Below are 24,323 nucleotides of genomic sequence, written 5' to 3'. Positions count from 1 at the left end.
ATGTTCACTCTCACTAATTCTATTCAACATTGTCCTGGAGGTCCTAGCCAGTGCAATAAAGTTTAAAAAAATGAAATGAAAGACATCCAGTTTGAAAGGAAGAGGTAAAACTCTTTATTTGAAAGTTACCTATAAGTGAAAACTAACCAACAAAACAAAATATAATCAAAGACATTGAAATAAAGAACTGACAGTAACCGCTGGGGAGGGTGGAGGAGAATAACAGGAAAGAAGGGGAAGGGTCAAGTAACATGTATAAAAAACCCATGGACAAAGCCAAAGGGGGTAGGATTGAGAGTGGGAGATGGGGGTGGGTGGGGCAGGGGAAGTGGTGGTGGGAAAATGGAGACAACTACTTGAACAATAATAAAAAAAAAGAAAGTCAACTGATCATCTATACAGAATATTCAATGGAATCTACAGTAAAGCTACTAGAACTAATGAATGAGTTTAGCATAGTTTCAAAATACAATATCAATACACAAACATCAGTTGTGCATACTGGTTGTTCAACAATCAAAATTGAAAGTAAAAACATTTATAATAGCATAAAAATATGAAATACTTAGAGATAAATGTGATTAAAAATTAAACAAAACCTATATACTGAAAACTACAAAACCTTTCTGAGAAATTAATGGAGACCTAAATAAAGGGAGAGATGTGCATTGTTCATGAGTGCTATGAACTGAATGTTTGCATTCTCCCCTGCCCCCCAAATTCATAGGTTGAAATCTAGTCTTTAACGTGATGGTGTTTGGAGGCAGGGCCTTTGGGAGGTAATAGGTCATGAGGGTGGAGCCCTCATGAATGGGATTAGTGCAGTTATAAGAGGAGGCCAGAGAGCTCTGTAGTACTCTTCCCATTATGTGAGGACACAGCAAGAAGTCAGCCATCTGCAGACTGGAAGAGGGCTCTCACCAGAACTCAACCATGCTGGCACCATAATCTTGGTTTCCCACCTTCCAGAACTGTGAGAAATAAATTTGCTTTGTTTATAAGCCATTCAATCTATGGCAATTTGTTGCAGCTGAACTCACTAAGCCAATGGATTAGAGGGCTCTATATTAAGATGTCATTGAAAATGAGAGTAAAAAAAATACAAGAAAAGGAACATAGAACAGGTTTGAAAAGTAAAACAAATAATAATGTACTAGATTTTCAATTCATTTAGATTCTGCATGTAACTGAGATCGTATAGTCTCTATTTGTTTCTCTGACTGACTTATTTCACTTAGCATTATACCCTCAGTGTCCATCTGTGCTATCACAAATGGTAAATTTTCGACCTTTTTTGCAGCTGAGTAGTATTCTGTGTAAATGCACCGACACTTTTTTATTCACTCATTTACTGATGGGCACTTGGGCTGCTTCCAAATCTTAGCTATTGTAAGTAATACTGCTATGAACATAAAAATGCATATATCCTTTCAAATTAGTGTTTTGAGTTTCTTTGACTATATTTCCAGAAGTGGAATTGCTGGGTCATAAGGCAGTTCCATTTTTAATTTTTTGAGGAACCTCTTTACTGCTTTCCACAGTGGCTGCACCAGTATGCATTCCCATCAACAATGCACAAGTGTTCCTTTTCCTCCACATCCTTGCCAGCACTTGTTTGTTGATTTATTGATGAAGGCTGTTCAGACAGGTGTGAGGTGATATCTCTTTGTGGTTTTAATTTGCATTTCCCTGATGATTAGTGACACTGGACATGTTTTTGTATGTCTATTGGCCATCTATATGTCCTATTTGGAGAAGTGTCTATTTAGGTCTTATGCCCACTTTTAATTTAGATTATTTGAGAATTTTTTGGTGTTGAGTTTTATGATTTTAAAATAAATTTTGGATATTAACTCCTTTTAAATGTATCATTGATGAGTATGCTCTCCCATTCATTGAGATGTCTTTTCATTTAGTTGATGGTTTCCTTTGCTATGCAAAACTTTTTTATTTTGATATAGTGCCATTTATTTATTTGTTTTTTATTTGTTTGTTTGTTTGTTTCCCTTGCTTGGGGAGATGTCATAAAAAATACTGCTAAGAGAAATGTCTGAGATTTTACTACCTATGTTTCTTTGAGGATTTTTATGGTCTCAAGTCTAACATTTAAGTCTTTAATCCATTTTGAGTTTATTATTGTACATGCTGTAACAAGGTGGTTTAGTTTCATTTTTTGTACATGTCTGTCTATTTTCCCAATACCATTTATTAAACTGTCTTTTCCCCATCTTTGTTCTTGCCTTCTTTGTCAAATATTAATTGACCATATACACAGGAGTTTATTTCTTTCTGAGCTCTCTATTTTGTTCCATTGATCTATATGTCTGTTTTTATGCCAGTACCATGCTGTTTTGATTACTATGGCCTTGTAGGATAGTTTGATAGCAGGTAGCATGATACCTCCAATTCTGTTCTTCTTTCTCAAGATTGTTGTGGCTATTCATGGTCTTTTGTGGTTCCATATAAGTTTTTGGATTCTTTGTTCTAGTTCTGTGAAATACATCATTGGTATCTTGATAGGAATTGAGTTGAATCTATAGATTGCTTTGTGTAGTATGGACATTTTAACCATATTAATTCTTCTGATCCATGAGCATAGTATATGCTTCCATTTATTTGTATTTCTTCATTTTCTTTCTGTGGTGTCTTCTAATTTTCCACATTCAGGTTTTTTACTTCCTTGGTTAAATTTATCTTTAGGGTTTTTTTGTGCACTTGTAAATGGGATTCTTTTCTTAGTTTCCCTTTCTAATAGTTCATTATTGGTATGTAAAAATGCAACCAATTTCTGGAGATTTATTTTGTATCCTGCTACTTTACTGAATTTATTTATCAGTTCCAGTAGTTTTTTTTTTGTGGGATATTAAGGATTCTCTATATACAGTATCATGTCATCTGCAAGTAATAATAAAAGTTCGACTCCTTCCTTTCCAATTTGGATGCCTTTATTTCTTCTTGTCTGATTGCTGTGACTAGGGCTTCAAACACTTGTTGAATAAGACTGGTGAAAGTGGACATCCCTATCTTGTTCCTTATCTTAAGAGAAATGATTTTAGTTTTTCTCATTGAGAATGATGTTAGCTGTGGGTATTTCATAAATGGCCTTTATCATGTTGAGATATGTTCCCTCTATTCCCATTTTGCTCAGAGTTTTTATCATAAATGGGTGCTGAATTTCATCAAAAGCTTGTTTTGCATCTATTGATATGATCATATGATTTTTATCCTCATTGGTTTGTGTAGTGTATTGATTTGTGGACATTGTACCAACCTTGCCTCCCCAGAATAAATCCCACTTGATCATGGTGGGATCATGGTATGATCTATCTAATGTATTGCTGGATTCTTTTTGGTAATATTTTGTTGAGTATTTTTGCATATATGTTCATCAGGGATATTGGCCTGTAATATTCTTTCTTTGTAGTGCCTTTACTGGTTTTAGAATAATGCTGGCCTCATAAAATTAGCTTGGGAATTTTCTCACCTGTTGAATTTTTTGGAATAGTTTGAAATGAATGGGTGTTATTTGTTTTATAATTGTTTAGTAAAATTCACCTCTGATACCATCTGGTGTAAAACTTTTGTTTGTTGGAAGTTGTTTTTGTTTAATTACTCCTTCAATTTTATTAGTTATAATTGGTATGTTCGGATTTTCTGTTTCTTCTTGATTCAGTTTTTGAAGACTATGTTTCTAGGAATTTATTAATTTATTCAACATCCAATTTGATGGCATATAGTTGTTCATAATATCTCCTTATAATCCTTTGTATTTCTGTGGTGTCAGTTTTTACTTCTCTTTTTTCCTTTCTGATTTTCTTTATTTGTGTTCTCTCTCTTTCTCTTTCTCTCTGTCTGTCTCTGTCTCTCTCTCATCTGGTTAAAAGGGTTTGTCAATCTTGTTTATCTTTTCAAAGAACCAGTTGTTGGTTTCATTAATTTTTTTGTATTTTTAAATTCTATTTCATTTATTTTTGTTCTCCAATCTTTATTATTTCCTTCCTTCTACTCACTTTGGGTTTTGTTTTTTGTTCTTTTTCTAGATCCTTTAAGTGTAAAGTTAGATGTCTATTTGAGCTTTTTCTTGCTTCTTGAGATAAGCCTATAATGCTTTGAATTTCTCTCTTAGGACTGCCCTTGCTGTGTCTCATAGATTTTGGGTTGTTTTGTTCTCATTTTCACTTGTTTTATATTATGTTTTGATTTCTTTCTTGATCTCATTATTAACCCATTCATTGTTTAATAATATGATACTTAGCCTCCATGTGTTTGTGTGTTTTTCACTTTTTTCCTTGTGAGTGATTTCTAGTTTCATACCTATGGTCAGAGATGCTTGGTATGATTTCAAGTGTCTTCAATTTACTGAGATTTGTTTTGTGTCTACTTGTGGTCTATCGTAGAATATATTCCATGTGTACTTGAAAAGAATGTATATTCTGCAGCTTAGGGGTTCAGTGCTCTGAAGATACCAATTAAATTTATCTGATCTAGTGTATCATTTAAGGTTATCATTTTCTTGTTGATATTTTGCCTTGAAGATCTATCCATTGATGTCAATGGGTATTAAAATCCCCTACTGTGACTATATTTCTGTCAATATCTCCATTTACATCCATCAAGATTTACTTTATATATTTAGATGCTCCTATATTGGTTGCATAAATGTTTACAAGGGTTATATCCTCTTGTTAGATTGCTTCCTTTATCATTACATAATATCCTTGTCTCTAAATATAGCCTTTGTTTTAAATTCTATTTTGTCTGATATAAGTATTGTTACCCCAGCTTTTTTTTTCATATCCATTTGCATGAAGTATCTTTTTCCCATCTCTACTTTTAGTTCATGTTTATCTTTCATCTTGAGGTGGGTCCCTGTAGACAGTATCTATATGGGTCTTGTTTTCTTATCCATTCAGCTACCCTATGTCTTTTGATTAGTGAATTTAATCCACCTACCTTTAAAGTAATTATTGATTAGGTATGTATTAAGAACGTACTCATTACCATGAGTATGTGTTTTAACTGTGTTCTTCTTTTCATTCTGCTTCTTAAAGAAGGTCCTTTAACATTTCTTGTAATGCTGGTTTGGTAATAATGAGGTCCTTTAGTTTTTTTTCTTGTCTGGGAAGCTCTTTACTTATTTATTTTTATTCCCTCTTACATTTTAAAATATAGTCTGGTGGATAAAATAGTGTTGGTTGTAGGTCATGCTTCTCATCACTTTGAATATGTTGTGCCAGTTCCTTCTGTCCTGAAATGTTTCTGTTGAGAAATGAGCCAACAGTCTTATGGGAGAAACCTTGTAGGTAACTAACTGTCTTTCTTTTGCTGATTTTAAGATTCTCTTTGTCTTTAATCTTTGACATGTGTCTTGGTGTGGGCATATTTTGCTTTATGTTGTTTGAGACTCTCTGCACTTCCTGAACTTGTGTATCTTTTGTTTTCTCTAGGAATGTTTTCAGTTATTATTTCTTTTTCTTGTAAAGATATTATTTTTATTTATTTTTTTAAAGAGAAGGGAAGGTAGAGAGAGAAACATCAGAGTGTGAGAAAAACATGGTTGCCTCTCTTATGCCCCCTACTGGGGACCTGGCCTGCAACTCAGGTATGTGCCATGTTTGGGAATCAAACCAGCAACCTTTTCCTTCCCAGGCTGGTGCTCAGACTACTGAGCCTCAGCATCCAGGGCTTCAGTCATTGTTTCTTCAAATAGGTTCTCAATCCCTTTCTCTCTCTTATCTCCTTCTGATATACCTATGATGCTGATGTTGTTACTCTTCATGTTGTCTCTAAGATCTCTTAAACTATCCTTTTTGTTTGTTTGTTTTAGCTGCTCATATTGAATGTTCTCTGATACTTTGTTTTCCAAATCAATGATTCGTCATCTGCTTTATCTAACCTACTGTTTGTTCCTTCTAGTGTATTCTTTACTTCAGTAATTGTATTGCTCATTTCTAACTGGTTCTTTTTTATGTTTCTATGTGCTTTTTCATGCTTACTATCTCTTTAAGTTCCCACTGATTTTGTACATTATTCCCCTAAGTTCCTTCAGCATCCTTATAACCATTGTTTTGAACTCTGTATCTTGTAGATTGCTTACTTCCATTTCATTTAGCTTTTTTTCTGGAGATTTCTCTTGTTCTTTCATTTGGGACATGTTTTTTGTCTACCCATTTTGGCTATCCCTTTGTGTTTGTTTCTATGTATTAGGTATATCTGCTATGCCTCCCAGTCTTGGTAGTGTGGCCTTAGGTAGTAGGTGTCCTGTGGGACCCAGTGGTGCTATCACCTTGATCACCAGGAATGGTTGGGTACTCCAGGAATGTCCCTTGTGTGGGTTATGTGAGTTCTTCTGTTTAATCGAGTCTTGATTGTTGGTTCATCTGTGCATGGTTCAACCTTCAGGCTGGCTGACTGTGAGGATCAACCCCAACCACAGTATAGAAGTTGCTGTGTGGGTACTGACCTCATGAAGTGGAATTTGCCTTCCACTCTGTGGGTCTGGAGCCATCTGAGATATCCATTTGGGTGTGCTGCTTATGAAGATAACTGGATCCTGCTCTGATGTTTCTGAAGCTCACCACTGGGTGTGTTGGTTCTGGGGCTTCTTGAGAGGGACTCTGGTGCAGGTCAATGTCAGATGCTGCCTGTGACTAGCCCTGAGCAACCTTTTTGGAACAACAAAGTGATCCACAGTTTATGGCTGTCTTCCTAGGACTGAGTGTGCATGGGAAAGCCCAAGCTGTGTGCCAAGGCCTGCTTCCACCAGGACCAAGCCCAGGGGCAGCCAGTGATCCACCTCTGCATGCCTCAACTTCCCTATGCCTGCCCCTGCCAGTTAGGCTCAGTCATTGAAAGAGCCTCTGGTGGTACTCAAGTTGCAAGAGGTAGATTCTCAGTAATTCACCAGATATGGGTGAGTGGTGTTTATCAGGTTAATACAGGTTCAAACTCGGTGTCAGTCCTGGGTCTGAGACTACTCAGCAAAAATCCCAGAGTATACCAAATCTAGATGCCACCTTCTGGGTGCCTGCTGACCTTTGTGGTGGGGCAGGGTCTCAGGGTGTCATGAGGGTGATGCCAACAGAGTTTATCAGGCCCATATAGACCAAGATAAAGCTGTGTGAAGAGAGGGTGCTGCACTGGTGTATAAGGAAAAAACGGCCCCAGTGCTAGAGCCACAAGATTCAGTCTATTCTGGATTTGTCCTGGACCTCCTGAAGAGCCCGAGCTTGGCAGAGCAGGGCCACCAGGAGTCAGGATGGTGGGGCTAGTGGATTTCCTTTGAGGAGGGGTGCTGGTCAGGCTCACAGGAAGGTGGGAGATTGGCCCTTGTCCCAGAGCCACAAAACTCAGTCACTGACCTCCCCGCCCCCACCCTAAATATGCCTGTATCTCTACACCCCAGTCCCAGGAAGCTTAGTCCCCCTCAGGGTGTGAGCTCTGTGGGGGTGGAACAACAGGGAGTTGGGAAGGTAGGGCCGTTGCAATCCCCCAGGCTAGCTGTTGTGGTTTGGAGGGGAGTGCTCCACCCAGGAAAGATGGTGTCTACAGGTGGTTTGGGAGAGGGACTCAGCATGGGGATCCTGGCAGCTATTCCTTCAGCTGTCTTCCCAGAGCCACAGACCCTACATACTCCTCACAGTCTCTAGTCTCTTCCACCTCCCTCCACCAGAGGCCAGGGTGTGTGTCTGCAAATGAGATTTTGTGTGCTGGCCCTTTAAGAGGGCATCTGTGTCTCTAAAGGACTCCTCTCTCTCTCCCCAGCAGACAGAATTCTAGCTGATTTTCACAGCCAGATATTATTTGGGTGTGCCTTCCAAGCTCTGGTGCTCTGGGCTCCAGAACCCTGCATGGGGTTGAGTGTCCTCACTTCTTAGGGGGAACCTTTGCAGCGAAGATATCTGTCTGCATCATCCGCTGCCGTCTGTGGGAGTAGGACCAGCCCTTTTCATGTACCCGCTGCCCTTCCTCTCAGTCTTGATGTGACTTCTGTAAATCCTTGGTTATAAGATTTCTGTTCAGCTTGGTTATTCAGGTTGATCGTTCTATATTTTTGTTGTCATTCCAGTTTGGTCCTGGGAGAAGGTGAGTGTAACTTCCACCTACTCTGCTGCATCTTGGATCTCTCTGCAAATTGATTACTAAAATGTTTTAATTGGTGGTGGAGTTTGCCATAGCTTTTGTCATCTTAGTGTACCATTCTTTAGTAGTGGGTAGCCTCAAAGAAATATTTGATTTAAGGGAACATTATAAAGAAAAACAAAAAATATTTAACTCCCTGGCTTAAATGAGTTGTGGTTTGAAATGAGCCTCTTTACTTGGGATTGGGGCTTATGAGAAGCATTGATGGGTGGCCTGTGATCCTTCCTCTTGTTTTTGTCTGTAAAATATTACATATTTGTATGTTTTTAAGGAGAGGGTCTATAACTTCCATCAGTATCTCATATCCAAAAAAATATTTATTTATGAATCGTGGTTCGAAGAATAAAAAAATTGAGTGCTGCTCTAAGAATAAAAAAATTGAGTGCTGGTCTAATAGAACAATAGTATTTTTATGAAGTTAATTTCTAATGGATGATTCAAATGGCTTGGTCTATAAGTGTGTACATGAGCCTTGTCACAGTAGCTTATAGTAACAAGTATGCCATGGGTTTGCGTGGTTTAAACTGTGATGAAAGCCCTATATTTTCTTTAGCTGCAGTGGGGTTTTCATGGTATGATTTCCAAATCAGCAGCTGCAGCATCACCTGGGAGCTTACTGGAAATGCAAATTCCCAGACCCTACTGAAGCAGCACTCTGGAGGTGGGGGCCCGCAAATAGTTTTAAGGAGCTCTCCAGGTGATTCTGATGTGCACTAAAGTTTGATAGCCACTGTGTTAAAATTATACTTAGAAAATCCTATTCTCTACCCACTGTTTCCAGAGCAAGTTTAGGACAATTTGTTAAAGAAGTGGCTGCAGAATAAATGGTCTAAGGGTGATAGCGGGTATTTTTCATCTTTATCCTCAAAGAGCCAGAATTGCTCTCACACAAGTATCTTGGTTGCACAGCAACAATGAACAACAGTTTGGAGAAATCCCATGCCCAACTAAAATTGGAATTTAGACACAGAGCATGTAAGTTCACTTATAAAAATTCTGACCAGGAAGATTTTCAAGGATGAGTCCTAATAATTCCAAGGATCTTAGATCTCTGTTTCCTTGAGGACTAGAACATTTAGTCTCCTGAACAAATTGACCCTAGGAACAAAGTTTTATTCACCTTTTTTCCAACTGTGTGGGACTCTCTCAAATGTCCTTTAAAGGAGTGCTGAATATCACCATGGATCTGTTTCAAGAGAGATTAATGAACTCGCTCAGCCTATGTTCTCAGTACCCTGCAGGACGGAGGTCTCAGCTGTAGCAGCATAACACTTGAGCTGTCCAAAATCAGCCTCTCAAAGCTTCAAATGATCATTCTCTCTGGTCCTTCTGGTCCTTCTGGTGCCTGAAGCTTGATGCATGGTGACACCTTACTGTTTCACTGAGTAATAGCACTGAGCTCTTCACAGCAGTTCTCATCAAAGGAGGGCAGCCAAGTGGAATTCATTCTGCATTTTCAAATGAGAATTTTATTGCATATTAATGAGCACTAATCGACAATTTGTGAGTCATTTTTATGGAAACCATCATGTATAATTCACATAATAGTACCTAAGTGCTTTTAAGTACTCTGACAATGCAACTCTGGAAAGTTGGTAAAGGTTTTTGTGTGTTGTTGTTTATTGTTCGTTCATTTGTTTGCTTTTAATTTCCAACTCCAGTCCCTAGCAATAGTGCTGAATACTAAAAGGTCTCTAAAATCTATCTGCAAGGCAGTAGCGACTGACAGCCCAGTTTGTGTGGTCATGTCAGCTTATACCTGAGAGTTCAGAGAGGCAGCAAAATGCATCAGCGTAGGGCTCAGAAAGCAGCAGACTCTCCACTGTATCAAAGGGATGTGTTGGAGCCCCCCTTCATGGGTCAGCCCTCCTGTTTCTCCTGAGTTGTAATAGTATCTAGACTGTCCTGCAGATCGTTCCTAGGAGTCCAGGACTCCTGTTCTGTATAAGGTTTTCTAAATGTCTCTGGGTCTACTTCGACAAATAGATATTGATCATCTACCTTGTAGCAGGCACTGTGCTAGGTGATAAAACAAGACTATGTTGGCTTGTTCTCTGCTGCATCCCTATGTCTTAGCATAGTGACTAGCACATAATAGTTGATTAATCAATAGTTATTGAATTAATGAATATGATCTCTACCAGTGAGGACCTATAATTCATTATTTTTACAAAATCTGATTTTAAATACAATATAAAGAATATTATTTTTCATGTTAGAAGATACATTAATGATTCAGAACTTGGGATTCTGTTAGGAAATTTACAGAAACAAGATGGATAACCTCAGTTACATGCCCCAAGTCTCCTGTACAGACGACCCTTATACATCATGGAAATGAAAGAACCTGATGATGATCTTGTATGTATAGTTCACATTTGCATACATCCTATACATCATGTGATTTAATCACCAACAAATTCTTTGAGATGTGAATAGCATTATCCTCATTTTATTCAGGAGGCACCTAAGAAATGGGGATCTTAAGTAATTAACCAAAGCCACAGAAAATGATGGCACAGGGACTTAAATTCAGCTTCTGCTTTGGTCGTGCAGTGCCACTCATTACACCTGATGGTCCCAGGATCTGTGAAGTGAAACCAAATGCCAAGTACTGGGGTAGAGGGCTGAATTAGCCAGGGGCTCAGGGATGTGCCCTGTATTCAACTGATCTAGTGTTTACAGTAACTTTCTATTTACAACACTGTTTCCCAGAGCCTATGGGGGACACAATCCAGTAGCTAGTCCGATTCATTATCATTCTACCAAGCAACCAGAAAAGTGTAGACACTGTATTGTAAAGGGAGAAATTAGGTTCAGGAGAAGAAAACTTACAAGTAATATGAAACTAAGAGGTTGTGTACAGCCTTGTATAATGTTAAGCAAAAAACGTCCCCCAGATCGTGGGAAGATCACTGTCTGCTGGGAAACAGGAGGGGAGAGGTTTTGGAACACAGGGGTTAGGAGAGGATGGTGGGCCGTTCAAGAAATCATACAAAGCCCAAAGATCTCAAAGCTCTGTTTTCTTTGAGATTCACATTGGAGTTAAGGGAGTTCATGAAGTTGCCCTCACCCCTGTCAAGGGGAATCAAGGGATTCCATTTTGCTTTAAAATCCCCTAAGAGAGATGTGTCTGGAACAGCCACGCCCCCTCCCCCTGCTCTTCCCTCTGGTAAACAAAGAATCCCTGTGGGAGCCCAGCTCCGGGGTCCTTGGGATGGCTTTCAGAAACCACGACAGTGTGCAGAGACCTCCATTGGAGGTACTTCAGAAGCTTTACAAGGAAACTTTTACCATCTCTTCCTCTTATAAGGCAAATATGAAGTTCTGAGAAGCAGATTAACTCAGTCCACTTTACATTGTTGAGGAGAAAACATAGAAGTTCCAAAACTTATACTCTCCCAAGAGAATATTCTTTCCCCTTCCACTTGGTTTCTTGTCTTCTTGGACCCTTCCACAGACTTCTCACCAAGCCCTAAGCTGTTACCCTTAAGACCCTGCTGGCTTTCCCAAGCCCAGGCCTCCACCCCACTGACCCAAATGTATGAAAGGCTAAGCACAACTTCCTATAAAGGTCCTTTAAAGTAGTATAGAAAGAGCACTAAACTTAGGAGACCTGGAGTCTATTCCTACACTCACTGTGTGATCCTGAGCCTCTTGACCTGCGTGGGGCTGTTTTTTGATGCATAAAATGAAGAGATGAGATTGGATGTTAGATATCTGAGGTTTCTTCCAGATCCACCATATCTATGATTTCACCTTCCTTCCCTGGCTGAACTATGTCTTCCTCAACAGGCAATACTTTCCCATGCGAATCTCGTATCTATGCTCTCTTAGTCAGTATTTACGACTGTGAGCCATCTTCTCTACTGAGGGTCTACATGACAGGTGGTCTTAGGAGAGGCTGAACCCCATTGCCCTGCTTGCATCTGCTTGCTGTCCCCATGAAAAGCAGTGCATGCTCAGGGAATAGAAGTGAGTTTACTATTAGTATGTGACCCTTATTCAGGATGTTTGTAAATCTGCTACTGGAACATAACACAATGCATTCAAAGGTAATGAAAAATGCATTTAACATTCCCTAATGTTTATAATTATCCATTTATCTGCTGCCTACATTAGCATAGTTAAGAGGGAGCTAATACCTCAGACAATACTGGTGCCAGAAGGAACTTCAGTGAACATGTAGTGCAATGCTCTTGGTGGTGGTGGTTTGAAGACATACATTTTTTGATGCATTTGCATGTGGTATTGATAACACAGCTTATCTTTCTTAGTGGGTAACCTGAGGTGGAGTTACTTCAAATAATGTATCTATTTGCTCATATTGTATGGAAACATCCCTATTATTCCAATTGCCCTCCCTTCTCCTGCTTTTAATATAAAATATATAATGGGGTGGAAAATAAAGAGGTAAGGAAATCAGGATAAAGAGAAATAGTCATAGGATAATAAAATGAGCCAGAAATGCCAAGCACTGCACAATTGCTATAAGTGAGCCACATACTAGATTTTGAACTTCCCAGCAACCAAAAAAGAGAGAAGCATACTATACACGAGATAAAAATGTTCTAAAAAAGTTATTTTTTCCTGATATCTGATAGGAAGAGAAATTATACCATGCATGGAGGAGCCTCTAAGTCACTGTTGCAGCTCACACCCTCAACAGTAGTCTATTAATACCTGCAATGCTTCATTCATTCATTCATTCATTCAATAAGCATTGATTGAGTGCCTACTATGTGCCATATGTTTCAGTGCACTACTGTTATTATTTTTGATGCTGAGATTATCCTATCGTTGGCTAATGAGAGCCAGTTAACACATGTCATTTTGACATGACTTTGTAATCTCTGATACTTTTTTATTTTCTTGTATGACAAGATGTCCCAGGTTGTATATTTCCAGCTCCATAAATTGTCCATTTTGCTAAAGAAAACTAATTCCTTTCAGTGAAAAGTGATTTTAAAAACCACAATCTGAACACTTGAATTGTTTTTTGTTACTGGGTTATAATTACCTCCAAATCTTGGAAATATGTTTTAGGAAAAAATCTGAGTTCATACTGTTATTAAAAAAATGATTTTTTGCTTATTTTATTTAATGTGTATCTGTTTTCTCAGTGATATGAATACAATTACTTATTTGCTTTTTGTAGTAGATATTTGTATGTGTGTATGTGTATATGCGTGAATCCATATGTATTAAATAAGAACAATACTCACCTAACGCAGTTTAACATCTCATTGTGAGTATTTTTTGTCCTTAGGCTATATAATGAAGTTGTTGTTACTTAAAATAATTCTTCTCTATGTGGTTATATCATTAACTTCATATACTTTGGTTTATTTCTTTCAATATATTTTTTAATTTTTAAAGATTGATTTTCTAAAAGAGAGAAGATTGATTCACTTCTTTTTTGACTCAGTTTTTTTTAAGTATAATATTTACATGGTTTCGGGATCAAAACTATAAACACTGAGAGGTCCATTTGCCTCCCTAATTCCTCCCCCCTTTTTTTTTCCTTCTCTAGAGACTTTGTGTTTGTGTGTTGGGGGCAGTGCTTGTGGAAGAACAGATCTTCCTCTTTGTGCCTTGAATTCCTTATTTCATGGTCAGATATCTCACCATTACCCTCACGGACACACTGCTCCCCACCCCTTTTCCAATCATTTAACACTTTTTTTTCTATATTTTTACTGTCGTTCAAGTACAATTGTCTCCATTTCCTCCTCTCCACTCCCTACCACCCCAGCCATCCCCACTTCCCACCCTTGATCCTACCCCCCTTTGGCTTTGTCCATGTGTCCTTTATACATGTTCCTGACAACCCTTCCCTGTTTTCTCCCACTATTCCCTCCCATCTCCCCTCTGGTTACTATCAGATTGTTCTTAACTTCAATGTCTCTGGTTATATTTTGCTTGCATGTTTGTTTTGTTGATTAGGTTTCACTTATAAGTAAGATCATGCGGTATTTGTCTTTTACCACCTGGCTTATTTCACTTAGCAAAATGCTCTCCAGTTCCATCCATGATGTTTTAAAGAGTAGGAGCTCCTTCTTTCTCTCTGCTGCATAGTATTCCATTGTGTAAACGTACCATACTTTTTTGATCCATTCATTTACTAATGGGCACTTAGGTTGCTTCCAGCACTTGCCAGTAAATTGTGCTGCTATGAACATTGGGGTGCATAGGTTCTCTAGAATTGGTGTTTCATGGTTCTTAGGGCATAATCCCAGCAGTGGAATTGCTGGGTCAAAAGGCAAAATCATTCAACTCTCTCCTTTTAATGACTGAGCCATTCACTGTTTCACCAGCTCTTCACGTGTGAATCTCTGAATGTGCACTAACACTGGAGTAAAATGCCTGTCCAGTATCATGGTACATAGTTTCTACACTGGATAACCATGGACTGAAGGAGACCTTATCACTCAAAATTCCATGCCAGTGAATTCAGTCTGTTATCGGACTTTGGAAATGTACTCAGAAATTTATCCCCCAGGGAGCTTAAGATTGTCAGCCTTCTAGGATCTACAGTGTTGACCAGGATTTCTTAACCTTGGCATTATTGACATTTGAGGCAGATCATTCTTTGTTCTTTGGACCACCCTATGAAATAAAGGATGTTTAGCAGCATCCCTGGCCTCTGTCTACTAGATGTCAGTAGTTCCCTCCTCTCAGTTTTGACAACAACAATGTCTCCAGACATTGCCATATGTCCTCTGAAGGTGCAAAATCATGCCAGTGGAGAACTACTGGTATAGATGCTCCAGCAAACCCATAGTAGTGAATTGAAGCTCTGGGAACAAAACATGAAAAACCCTCCAGGCCATTTGGTGACTTCCTGGGGGAAGTCAGTCCACAGTGTCTGCTTCGTATAGGATATATATTGGGAGGACATTGATTTGGGAGTGTCCTGTACAGACTTGGAGCAAGGTTCTGCACTTCTGTGCTCTTATGTTTTCATATTTGAAAGTGTCTCACATGGCACTGTTGTAGTGAGGACAAAATGAGGCTTTACACACACACACACACACACACACACACACACTGACATATACTTCAATATGATTTAAGGATATACAAAATGGACTTGATAATTGTTCTAGTCTGTCAATGTGGTACAGTCCTCCCTGTGGCTTTTAATATTGCTCTCATGTAGAAGGCACAATAGGGGATGTTTAACTTTAAATAAAAGAAAAAGAAAAACAGTGTTTCCAGCACTTTCAGCTACATTATGATGCAAATAGTTATGTTTTTATATTTACTCCTTAATTTTGCACTCATTACTCTGGCTAAACTGCAGAAATAATTTAAGTGTCTTGATTGGAGATAGTGGCTGTTCGTACTCTTGGGATTTCATTGTAATGAACCTGGTAAGTAATGCAGGACCATATGAGAGCCCAGTGAATGGGCAGCACTTGGTGGTATATTACCGTCTATGCCTAAGCATGCAAAATCCAAAGATGGCATCCGACACCTGCCACTATTGTTCTGGCTTAAACACAAGTCCTGTGTTCTGTGGCTACTGAAATAATCATTGTTCTTTATTTTCTTCTTCCAATTTTTCTCCACAATAAAAGAAAGCCATGCTAAGCTGTTTCAAAAACACAAAGCAAAAATGATATCCTCTTATACATTTTCACTGGTAAAATTTTAAAACTGTTTTTTGTATGAAGGGATAGATTTCTTGAAAGAGTTAGGGACCTGTCTGCCTTTTGTGCTGGAGCTAATTTGAGCCTTTCTGCGTTTCTACTTTTGTTCTGTGAGGCAGAGCTTCTCTTTAGATCATGGCACTCACATTGTACGTATCTTCTGGGAGAAATGATGCCATCCTCTGGCCACTCACCCACTCTATGGGCGTCCCCAGAGTCTGCAGTTTCTCTCCTTGTTACCCAACTAGCCTATCCCACTTCTAGTAGTCTAACAGTTTAAAAACAAGCAAAAAACTATTGGCAAAGGGCTTACATATCCTCCTGTGACTCCAGCCTAGTGGGCATAGAAAGTTCCCTCAATCCCTGAGAGAACAAGAGCCAGAGTGGCCAGCAGACGTTGCACACAGACAGCATGGGGCACCAGAGCCCACTGCCTTCCAGGATCAGACGGCGCTTAAGCCATGAGTTGCCTGGAAAGATCTTGGGAGGGCAGGGGATTTCCCTGTAGGGGAAAAAGGAAGATGTGCCTCACTTGTCTAAACTGAAGTGTTCACGGTGCTGGGCCATAAAAAGGATCTGAAGAGAGACTCTAGGGTTTTATGTCTATAAAGCTTTGTGTCTGATTGTCAGTTGTGCTTTGTCATTGTTTTAAAATTATTGCTTGTTAAAGAGGTTTAAAATGTATATATTTAAGTATATATTTTATCTTAAATATTTGTTATATGTAATAAAGTATATAACTATATATAATAAAATATAACTCTATAATTAAAATATATAAAGTATTTAAACCTCTAATAAACCATTTATACATATGTGTATAGGTATGTTTGTGTATATATACATATATATATATATAAATTTGTATTTATGTAATTGGTTAACAGGTTTAATTGCTTTCCTTTCCTTGGGGACCTGTGTGAGAGTGCTTGGAGCAGTGACTGCCATCTGGTGGCAAGCCAGAATCATCACTTTGTGGTCACTAAGATGCCCAGTCCTGACTCACATAATATGTATAGGCAACGGGGGACCAGGAGAGCCTGGAGGGTGGATGATAAAGGAGCTCAATGAAATCACCTTTCACTTCCACCTGAGTGCATTGTTTGTCTCAGATTTTTAGTCAGGAACCAGCTCCAAAATGGCACCTGTGAAGAAAAGATTTGAGGTTCTCTTAACTTTAAGTCAAAGATCTGCGGGTTACCTACCAGCGGGTGACCAAGACTGAAGAAGTGCACAGCAAGAGGGGCATGTGATGACATGGAGCCTGAGATAAACTGCTCTGAATTGTGTGACAGTTTTCCTGCCCAGGAGCTGGATCGGAGACCCATTCATGATCTTTGCAAGACAACAATTGTAAGTAAGCAGCCATGGGTGTCAGCGCTGCTCCGAAATACATGTTAGGGGTGGGGGAGGAGTAGGAGGAGGAAATGCTTGTGAAGGACAGGTACTTCCGGGCTTTGGTCTTGATGGGGGCAGTTCACATTTGATCTATAGGGGAGCCTTCATTCCTAACAGCTTCTCTCTCTTCTGTTCTCAGACCTCTTCCCACCACAGCAGTAAGACGATTTCTTCATTATCTCCTGTTCTCTTGAGTATTGTGTGGACTTTGCTCAGCTGTGGACTTCTTCTGATACTCTTCTTTCTTGGCTTCACAATTCGCTGCAGAAAGAACAGGTAAGCAGCCCCATGCCTAGTTTCTCATCTCCCATAGCCGGAATCATGAAACCCAGAGTGTTAGGATCATTTCAGCACCATAAGCAGCTGGCTGGGATCCATAATCCGTAAAGCTTGTCTCCTACTGTGGCAACGAGTCATGTAAAGAATTCCCCGCTAAGTGGTCCTGGCCTTCGAGTACAATTCCCTCTTGAGGAGAAAGACCTAGCCCAGGATTATATTACCTACTACAAGTGTACCCCGCAAAAGAGAGTGAAGGGCTTCTCCTCATAAAGGAGTATACAATCCTTCTAAGAAGATGAGGTATTTATCTTAAAAACAGCATATGTAGAGAAATCTTCCAAAGTAACACTAAAGTTTATGGCAGCACAATTGGAACCAGTCTGGGTGGGCTAAGATTTCTACACAATAGTGAAGCCCTGCTACCTGGCTGTTCTGCTAGATAATTCTGACTGGCTGCAAAGTCACCGGCTCATCGGGGTAAGTATCTATGGCTTCTGGGTCTGACAAAAGAAAAATGATGACTTTCTTCTGAAGGGACTTGCAGAATCTTGCCTTCACTGATATTTGATCCTTCCCTCAGGGACCATTCCATCTCTTCACTCCAACACTCTGGCCCAGCTGCCCCAGCTTGCCTCCAGCCCTCTCTCCCTGCCCCACAGCTGTCTTTTCTGGATAGAGCCCACATCAGATTTCAACAACTCCCTCAGAGAAGCCAAACTTGTCTGGCCCCACTCCAGCCCTACACTTGGTGGTGATCAAGTGTATCACGTTCCATTACCTGGTTTTGGCATTCGGATGAGGATCAGTCTGTTGAATTTTTCTAGCAGGCATTTTGGGGTGCCTTTGGCAATTTGAGGCATGGAGGACGTGAAATCGTTAAGCAGCAGTGACTTGATCCGGTGGGTCACCCTCTACATGGCAGTGATATGTGGCACTCTGTCCTGCGTGTACTCCTAAATCTGCTCCAGTCACTTTTATTCTGTTCCTCACATAGATTAAACCCGCTCTTATCTCAAGGCCTCTACTATTCCTACTACCAGACAGTATTCTCCAGATCTTTCCAGGACTAGTTACTTCTCATCGTGTATGTCTTGGCTCAAATGTCGCCTCTTCAGAGAAGCCTTCCCTAATCTTCTTATCTAATGTAGCCTCTCTATCCCATGGCCACCCAGCCACCACATCTCATTCCATTCCCCATCCCTGTTTCATTTTCTTCATAGCAAGTCTAATTCTCAGATATTACCATATCTATTGATTTACCTTTTCATTGTCTGTATCTCCTACCAAATTATGAAGACTATGAATACAGGGACCTTGTCTGTGTTCACCACTGTTTCCAACATATAGAACAGACTGGAATGTAATAAATACTTAGTAAATATGTTATCAGGGATCCTGGGAGGAAGGAGATTTTAATCCTTTGGTGGGTGCTGCCAAGAAAACGACTAGGGCTCTGGCTGCAGCGGCTTAGTTGGTTGGAGCATCATCCTCTAAACCAAAGGTTGCGGGTTTGATCCCCAGTTGGGGTGCATATGGGGACAACCAGTCAATGTTTCTCTGTCTTTCTCTCTCTCTCTCTTCCTCTATCTCGAAAAGCAATAAAAAAATGTCCTCAGGTGAGGATAAAAAAATTTTTAAAGGACTAGGAAAATCACACATTTCAAGGTTAGAGAATGATGAAGTATGGTATTTTTAGCTGTGACACACTTCTAAATGCAAATTAATACTTGATTGGCAAATAAGAAAACAATATTATTCATTCATGTGTAATTTTTTTCCCAGAAAGCCAATGGTTTAACCTGCTTTCTTGTGGTTAAAGAAGGAAGCCTTAGGCTAAGAATACAGTGGCACTGCCTTCTGTTACAACAAATAGCAGCTGGTTTAATGGCTTCAAAAACTGGTGTCCTTCCTACAACATGAAGCTATCTGGTGAAGCTGTAGGAATAGATTCAGAAGCAGAAAAAAATATTTCCCTTGTGTTTTAAAATAATTGATTGTTAAGGAAAGCACAGATCCAGAGCAGATTTTGATGGTTTAATGTTATTTATGGGAGTCAAATACCCTCTAGGACCTACATCTTGCAGATTTGAAACTACAAAAATCAGCTATGATCCTGGGTACAAATGATAGTGAACATTTACTGAGTGTGAGTATTTTAATGGGGATAACTATTATTTTTATTAGTATTCTGGTTACAAAGTTATGTTTCTTTTTTTTAAATTTTTTAATTTTTATTGATTATGCTGTTACAGTTGTTCTATTCCCCCCTTCATTCCCTCCACCCTACCCCCCCCGTTCCCACCATTACCCCCCTTTAGTTTATGACCATGTGTCTCAAGTTCTTTAAATTCTATATTTCCCATACTATTCTTGCCCCCCCATCTATTTTCTATTTACTGTCTATGCTACTTATTTTATGTACCTTCTCCCCCCTTCTCCTCTTCCCACTCCCCTGTTGCTAACCCTCCTTGAGATCTTCATTTCTATGTTTCCACTCCTGATCTAGCTGTCCTTTTAGTTTGCTTTTGTTTTAGGTATGGTTCTTAATAACTGTGTTTGCTGTCCTTTCACTGTTCATCTTTTTTATCTTCTTTTTCTTAGATAAGTCCCTTTAACATTTCATATAATGAGGGCTTGGTGATGATGAACTCCTTGAATTTGATCTTATCTGAGAAGCACTTTATCTGTCCTTCCATTCTAAATGAAAGTTTTGCTGGATAGAGCAATCTTGGTTGTAGGTCTTTGGTTTTCATGACTTGGAATACCTCTTTCCAGCCCCTTCTTGCCTGTAAGGTCTCTTTTGAGAAATCCGCTGACAGTCTGATGGGGACTCCTTTGTAGGTGACTGTCCCCTTAGCTCTTGCTGCTTCTAGGATTCTCTCCTTCATTTTAATCTTGGCTAATGTAATGATGATGTGCCTTGGTGTGTTTCTTCTTGGGTCCAACTTCTTTGGTACTCTCTGAGCTTCCTGGATTTCCTGGAAGTCTATTTCCTTTGCCAGATTGGGGAAATTCTCCTTTATTATTTATTCAAATAAGTTTTCCACTGGTGGCTGTTCCTTTCCCCCTTCAGGTACCCCTATAATTTGGATGTTGGAGCGTTTAAAGATGTCCTGGAGGTTCCTAAGACTCTCCTCATTTTTTTTAAATTCTTGCTTCTTGACTCTTTTCTGTTTGGCCATTATTCGCTTTCTTCTGGTCCACTCCATTGATTTGAGTCCGAGTTTCCTTTTCATCGCTATTGGTTTCCTGTGCAATTCCCTTCATTTTAATTAGTTTCGCCTTCATATGTTTGTCTAATTTGTCGGTATAATCAACCAGTTCTGTGAGGATCCTGACCACCAGTGTTTTAAACTGTGCGTCTGAGAGTTTTGCTATTTCTTCATCACTTAGATTTATAGGCTCTGGGGCTTTGAGATCTTCTTGAGCCATTTTTGGTCTGTTTGTGCCCATTAAGCATGAGGAGCGGAGTCTTGGACTCCCAGGTTGCTGGGTTGTGACGCTGTATGTGGAGGTGGGGTCAGAGCAGGGAAATGGCGGCCCCCTCTGCTGTTTCTCGCACTGCTGGGTGAAGAGCAGAGCCTTAGGTTGTTCACCAGGGCAGGGCCACTTAGGTCGCTGGATTATGACACTGTATGTGGAGGCGGGGTTAGAGCAGGGAAATGGCGGCGCCCTCCGCCTCCGCTTGCTGCTGGGGCTGCAGGCTCTCATCCAATCGCCCACTCCCTCGTTTGTCTATCCACACACGAATGCGCAACCACAGTCAACCCGCAGCCCTGCCCCCTTGCTGTTTCCCCGAGATTGCTTGCTGAGTTGCCCACCAGGTCCAACCCTGTGCCTGGATTCTGTACGCCTGAGTCCGTCTGACCGAGTTTTCCTGTGCTACCCCGCTCTGCCAGCTGCTGGTTTTGCCCCTCTTACCAGTCAGGCTGAAGAATTTGTTGTTATCAGACTTCTGAAAAGTTCAATTTTCTGTGTTCTGGCTGTGTTTTCTGTTGCTATTATTTAGTTGTCTCTAAACTTGGTTGTGTGAGGAAGCACGGCGTCTCCACCTATGCCGCCATCTTGGCAGAAGTCTAAGTATGTTTCAAAGTTTATGGACCATACTATTTTCCCCCAAACACATTATTTTTATACACAATTTTGTAGAGTGCAAGGTTTCAAAATCATTCATAATCCTGTTAAAATAGGAACACTTGTAAATAGTGTTGTAGTAGAATAACTATATTTGCTATCTGTCTTGCTTGCAGTGGGAGCATGATTTGGCATGAAGAATAAAATATTAAGAAGCACTGTGAATAAAAACACATTTTGCAATTAACTAGCTTACAAGCTCAGATAAGGAAAGATAAGATAACCCAGTTTCAAAACTGCTTTCTTAAGTAATAAAATTTGTGCAAAGGTGCATCACAGTTAGATGTTTCATTTCATTCCAGTTCTGTGGTCTCTAAATTTGTGGTTCTGTCTGCGCATGCACACACACACACACACACACACACACACACACACATGTGCCAGAGGAAAGAAAAACATTTTACATGCAACCTTCTGATCTGGAGTCAGATGTGCTACTGTTGCACCACTGAAAAATATTTTAATAAAACTAAATGATAAAGTCATGTTTGAGCTTAGTTGCATATATTACACTTTTGATAAAAATTTAAAAAGGAGTCTACAGGATAAAATCAATAAAGATATAGAAGACCTGAATAACTATGAACCAACTTGACCTAACTGACATTTATATAATCCTACACCGAACGCCTGTAGAATACAGATTCTTTTCAAGTATACATGGGATATTTACCAAGGCAGATCATATTCTGGGACATGGGAAAATTCTCATTCAGTTTAAAAGGATGCACATCATACAGACTAAGTTCTCCAACTACAATGGAGTTAAATTAGAAATCCATAGTGGAAGGACCTCTAGAAAATACTGAAATATCTGGAAACTACATAGAACACTTTAAAATAATGCATGGTCAAGGAGTAAATCAAAAGAGAAACTATAAAGTATTTTCAACTGAATGAAAATGAAAATACAATATATCAAAAATTTTTGGATACTATTAACGCAGTACTTGGTGGCAGAGGTTTGGGGGCACAGATTATAGCACCAAACTTTGTATTAGAAAATAAGAAAGATCTGCTTTACAAAACAGAAAAAAAAGCAAATAGTCTCCAAAGTAAGCAGAGGAAAGAAAATAATGAAGATCAGAATAGAAGTTGATAAGATAGAAAACAGGAAAAAACACAGTGAAACCAAAGCTCTTTCTGAAAATTGATAAAACTGACCAACCTGTAGCTCAAGTGATCAAGAAAAAAAAAAAAAAGAAAGAAAATATAATTACCTGAATAAGAAAGGGAGAAGTGACCTTACCTAAGGTTCCACAAGTATTAAAGGATAATAAGATAATGTTACAAACAACTATGAGAGGCAGCCTCTAAGATGTTCTTCACTTTTGTGAAATCCTCTCTCGTTGAGTATAGGTTGAATTCACTGACTTGCTTATAAATAAGGTGTCACTTTTGGGATGAGGTTACAAAGCCTATGGCTTTCCTCTTGGATCTGCTTCACTCTTTCAGTCACTTACTCTGAGGGAAGACACCTGCCATGTTGTGAGCTGCCCTTGGCAAGGAACTGATGTGTCCGCTCTGCAGCCAGCAAGGACCTGAGGCTTAATAAACGCATGTCAGTGAGCTTGAAAATAGATGTTCTGAGTCTTGTTAACAGCCACGTGAATGAGCTTAGAAGCGGATTTCCCCCAGTGAATCCTTGAAGGAGGGCATCCATAGCTGACCTGTTGACTGCATTCTGTGAGAGACTCTGCACCAGAGGCACCCAGCTGATCTGTGCCTGTATCGTTGCAGTTTTTCTCAAACCCTTTTAAAACACTGAAAATAATGGAGCATTTGCCAACTCATTCTATGACAATAGCATTACCCTGACATGAAAACCTGATGACAACAACAACCCTAGTAAGTCAATATCCCTCATGAACACAGATCCAAAATTCTAAATAATTTTTTAATAAATTGAGTCCAGCCAAATGTCAAAAGGATAATGCACCAACAAAGGAATGCAAGGCTGGTTTAATATTCAAAGATTAATCAATATAATTCACCGTATTTACCAACTTAAAAATATCATGTGATCATCTTAAGAGAAAAAGCAAATGACATGATTTAACATCCATTCCTAATAAAATATTAACAAACTTGGAATAGAACTTCTTCAACCTAACAAAATGCATTTATGAAAAACTTGTAGCTAACACCATTTTTAATAATACAAGACTGATTACTTTCCCATTAAGATCAGAAAGAAGATGAGATATCTACTCTCACCACTTTTATCCAACATTAGAGATTATACCAAAATATATAAAGAACTCACATGACTATACTCTAGGAAGACAAACAATCCAATTAAAAAATGGGCAAAGGACCTGAACAGACACTTCTCCAAGGAGGACATACAGAGGGCCCATAGACATATGAAAGGATGCTCAGCATCACTAGCCATCAGAGAGATGCAAATTTAAAAACACAATAAGATACCACTTCACACCAGTCAGAGTGGCCATCATAACCGAATCGACAAGTGCTGGAGAGGTTTTGAAGAAAAGAGAACCCTAGTACATTGTTGGTAGGAATGCAAACTGGTGCAGCCACTGTGGCAAACACTATGGAATTTCCTCAGAAAACTAAACATGGAACTGCCTTTTGACCCAGCAATTCCACTGCTGGGAGTATACCCTAAGAATCCTGGAACAGCAATTCAGAAGAACCTATGCACCCCAGTGTTCATAGCAGCACGATTTATAATAGCCAAGTGCTGGAAGC

At 39.4% G+C, this 24,323-nt stretch overlaps 1 protein-coding gene across 2 annotated transcripts in view; it reads left to right on the top strand.

Moving 5' to 3' along the window:
- GPR156 (G protein-coupled receptor 156) overlaps positions 1–24,323 on the top strand; it is a 98,599-nt gene that overhangs the window by 17,957 nt on the left and 56,319 nt on the right. For both annotated transcript variants that reach the window (XM_053663005.1, XM_037139804.2), the window contains exons 2-3: positions 16,910–17,150; positions 17,335–17,471. In XM_053663005.1, coding sequence (XP_053518980.1) covers positions 17,055–17,150; positions 17,335–17,471 — 233 coding nt within the window. In that variant the 5' untranslated portion in view covers positions 16,910–17,054. The remainder of the gene's footprint in view (positions 1–16,909; positions 17,151–17,334; positions 17,472–24,323) is intronic.

Source organism: Artibeus jamaicensis, unplaced genomic scaffold (genome assembly GCF_021234435.1).
Source record: "Artibeus jamaicensis isolate MK-2021 breed Jamaican fruit bat unplaced genomic scaffold, CSHL_Jam_final contig_3126, whole genome shotgun sequence".
NCBI classification, from domain to species: Eukaryota; Metazoa; Chordata; class Mammalia; order Chiroptera; family Phyllostomidae; genus Artibeus; species Artibeus jamaicensis.
Note: the sequence above shows the minus strand (reverse complement) of the source record. Positions and strands in the feature narration are given on the sequence as shown.